The 3,834-nt window shown below is 41.6% G+C and overlaps 1 protein-coding gene across 1 annotated transcript in view; it reads left to right on the top strand.

Annotated features, from left to right (window-relative positions):
• The window catches only part of ANXA3 (annexin A3), a 51,803-nt gene that overhangs the window by 38,762 nt on the left and 9,207 nt on the right, over positions 1-3,834 (top strand). Inside the window, exons 7-9 of the mRNA XM_007455405.1 lie at positions 63-119; positions 473-566; positions 1,889-1,984. Of these exons, the coding sequence (XP_007455467.1) occupies positions 63-119; positions 473-566; positions 1,889-1,984 (247 nt within the window). The remainder of the gene's footprint in view (positions 1-62; positions 120-472; positions 567-1,888; positions 1,985-3,834) is intronic.

The following is a 3,834-nucleotide window of genomic DNA, read 5'->3' as shown; positions in this document are numbered from 1 at the left end:
GCCGAATGGTTGGAATTTTTAGTTTTAAAGGGATTGCCCTCACTTTTATCTTCCCTCTCTAGGGCAGAAGAGATGAGGGTCTGAAAGTGGATGAGCAGCTGGCCAAAGAGGATGCCCAGGTCGGTAACAGAGCAAAGAAAACATCTCCTTTAACGATTCTCCCGCCTGACTGCGTTCTCACTTCTACGGCACCAGCCGGGGTCATGCTGTCTCCTGTCCTGTCTGGAGGAGAGGCCTGACACCTGGGGATCCCCTAGCCCCAGCTTTCTGCCTTCCCCAGTGGTGGTTATTATTCCCCTGGCTACTGCCCCACAACTGTCAGATTTCCAGTCCACTAAAAGTGAGAGCCCACGGATTATCGATGATCTCCATGACCTGCAAAATAAACTTGCCCCTCTTCTCATTCCACCTCCTCAGAAAGAGACAGAATCGGGTCTGTAATAACATTTACGTCTTCTCCCTTGTCCAACAGATTCTCTATAATGCAGGTGAGAACAGATGGGGCACGGATGAAGATACGTTCACTGAGATCCTCTGTTTAAGGAGCTTTCCTCAACTGAAACTGAGTATGGACTCGCATTAGAATCCTTTTTTTTGCACTGTATCGTTCTGGCAAATATTTCAAGGTTTAACGTACATAGTTCTGGAAAACGAAGTGAAAAATCGTGAAGGCTGTCCCATTTTTATGTACAAACATTTCAGGAAACAACCTGGGGGGTGGAGGTGGGAGGGACGGCAGGGAGAAGAGGGGAGCAGCTCTCTGGGGTGAGAGCAGAGAGGCGTGTTCCCGTGGGATGGAGGAGCATGACGGCACTGCTTCCAGCCCATCTCTTGCCTAGTTAGCCACTTTCCAGGAAAACTAGGCATTGCGGGTGAGTCTTTGTTAATGCATTAATGCAGATTAACATTCAGCTTTTTCTGATATGAAGGTAAATGGGTGAGGGGGAACTCTTTTTATCAGACCAACTATTACATGGAACAGCTAAGCACCCACCCCTTCACTCATGCATCTCTCTGAGTCATTCTGGAAGCAACGGCACCCAGAAGCCCCGATCTCCACTTACTAGGGACATCTGACTGTGGCTCCCCAGTGCTGGTCTAGAGAACAACCACAGTGATGACTACGCTTATGCCGAGTTCATGGGAAAATGAGGAAACTTGGGCATTAACATTTCATCCTCTTTATAAAATAATGGCAGTAGTATATTATAGTTGCTTTATTGATGTCTTTATTTGAAAAATAAAAACCAAACAATCCTAGATCTCTCTCCAAATTTTCTTTTTTTGAAATTCACTTGGAAAAACTATACTTGGCTTACGAAGTATGCCTACATGCTCGGTGACGTATGTACAGGTTTTGCTTTTGGGCAAATGTTGATCAAATACTTTGAATGCCTTCTAGTAAGTATGAAGTAGGCTATGCTGCCTTAGGGAATGATTTACTCAGCACAAAGAAATCTTCATAATTAAGATTTCTTTAGCAGATTTAAAACATATTTGACTCATGACCACATTACTGTTTTCCAGGTGCTGTAATTTAAAAGTACCCCACCTTATTAGATAAATTATTTATCTTTTAACCTTTCAGGCTATTTTAAATGCTTACAGCCTGGGAATGTGGAGGGGAGAGAGGAGAGAGAGAGAGATTGATCACTGAAGAAAATGGCCTATGAAGTTCAGTTTTTATTGTAGATGACATTTTTTTAAAGTAATAAAAAAACAGAAACTTCTGTGCCGAGTTTTTGATGTTTTAAAGGAGTTTTTGAGCTTGCCACTTAATGACCTGATTTGCTGCGTATCAAATCAAAAACCACAATATTTTCAAGTGTGGTCAACTGGGATACTTTAAATATTTTTGTGGTGCTGTTTTTTTTGTTTTTTTTTTTAGCATTTGATGAATACAGAAATATAAGCCAGAAGGACATTGAGGACAGCATAAAAGGAGAATTGTCTGGGTGTTTTGAAGACTTACTGCTAGCCATAGGTAAGCCCTTGAGCGCTTATAAACTGAGTTACTTTGCACTTGTTTTAAATAAATCTCAAGATTAGCTCTTTTCATCTCAGAATCCTGACTGATTTCATCCTTATGCTTCTCATAGACCTCAGCACAGTCCACGGTACACACAATATGCTCAACAAATATTGTTAAATGGATGCTGGAAGAAGTTATCTTTTTAGGTCTTCCTTTGCCTTTTAACTCTGTATTTGTCTTGTTACCACGTTTGGATCGTCAACTCCTTGAGAGATACAAATATTACATTCTTGCTGGCATTTTTATGGAGCCTGTTGAAAACACAGACCTAAGCCCATTTGGTAATTCATCATATTTGGTTATTTTTGGCAGTGGCCTCCCAAAGTTAAACTCAGGTCGGAACTACAGATCTTCACCCTCTTGGTGATGCAAACAGGGAATATCAAAAAGAAAATAAGTCACAGACTGAATCCGTTCCTGGAGAGACACATGGATTAACAAGCAGACAAAAAACGCGGTTATGTAAGCTGATCTGTCTTCTCAATCAGGTCTCTGCAGTCTGTGCTTTTAGGAACCCAAAGAACACCTTGCAAGAAAGATTGCATTCAGAGAAATGAGACAGTCTTGGAAGACAGGATTCAGTGACCATTCTAGTCAGAGTCAGGCAATTAAATCTAAGTGCTCGTACACACACAGGATTGTTCAGAATCCTAAATAGCAATCCTAAATTGTTATGAACAATCCTAAGTTGTTCAGAATCCTAAATATCCAGTTTGGGGTGGCTGTCGGGCTTGCTCCAGGCTGCTTCTCCATTAATGCCAGGGTAGGAGTACCTGTACTCCACACAGCTTGTCATTTCGCCAATGAAAAATCATATCTAACATCCATCATGATAATTAATAGCTTCTATGGTGAGTTAAAGATAGCTGATGTCTAAGGGTAACTTCCTCCGGGGTGAGCCTCTGATTCATCTTCCAAATGTTAATTACCATATCTGGAGGGTGAACTCCCCATTAGGGTGCCTCAAATTGTATTTTTAAATAAACACTCATCAGGCACTTACTATACGCTCAGCATTGTGCTAACCTCTTTACAAATACCAACCCATTTAAGCCTCATAACGATCCCATGATTAGGGACTATTATTACCCCCATGGCAAGCCTGAGGCACCAGAAGGTTAAGTTCCTTCGCCAAGTTACCCAGGGAAAGTGTGGTAGAGCTGGAATTCTAACCTAGTAGGCACTTGGGCTCCACTGTCTATGATGTCAACCAACCCCTCCAATGTGCTGCAGCGTAAACAGAGACTGAAACCTGCATATATCACACAGTCCATGCTCAACTATTGATATTTTAAATTGCAGAAAATATCCCAGGGAGCAAGCACTCACTAAAGTCTGGGCATTTCCTCCACATGTGTTATTTCATTTAACTTCTGAGCCTCTCTTCAGTGCCAAGAATAGGACTGTTGATCCAAGTGCCGCTTAAAATATATGACTCTGATTGATGTGCTAAAAGATAGGCCAAGAAGGAAAAAAAACTTCTTCAATTAAAAACTATGCATCAGGGACTTCCCTGGCAGTCTAGTGGTTAAGACTCTGCACTTCTACTGCAGGGGGAACAGGTTCAATCCCTGTTCGGGGAACTAAAATCCCACAGGCGTACCGTGTGGCATGGCCAAGACAAAAAAAAAGGAACTAGAGATCAGCCTCCATAATTAGCTCTGAGAATATTCCAGCGGCGATGATACAGCCAGTTAATTTTTCTCCATTTCTTTTTTTTAATATTTATTTGGTTTTTATTTGTTTTTATTTTTCTAATTTTTTTGGCTGCATTGGGTCTTAGTTGCGGCACGTGGGCTCTT

The sequence above is a fragment of the Lipotes vexillifer genome, unplaced genomic scaffold, assembly GCF_000442215.2.
Source record: "Lipotes vexillifer unplaced genomic scaffold, Lipotes_vexillifer_v1.1 scaffold749, whole genome shotgun sequence".
NCBI lineage: Eukaryota > Metazoa > Chordata > Mammalia > Artiodactyla > Lipotidae > Lipotes > Lipotes vexillifer.
This window is presented reverse-complemented; position numbering and strand designations above follow the sequence as displayed.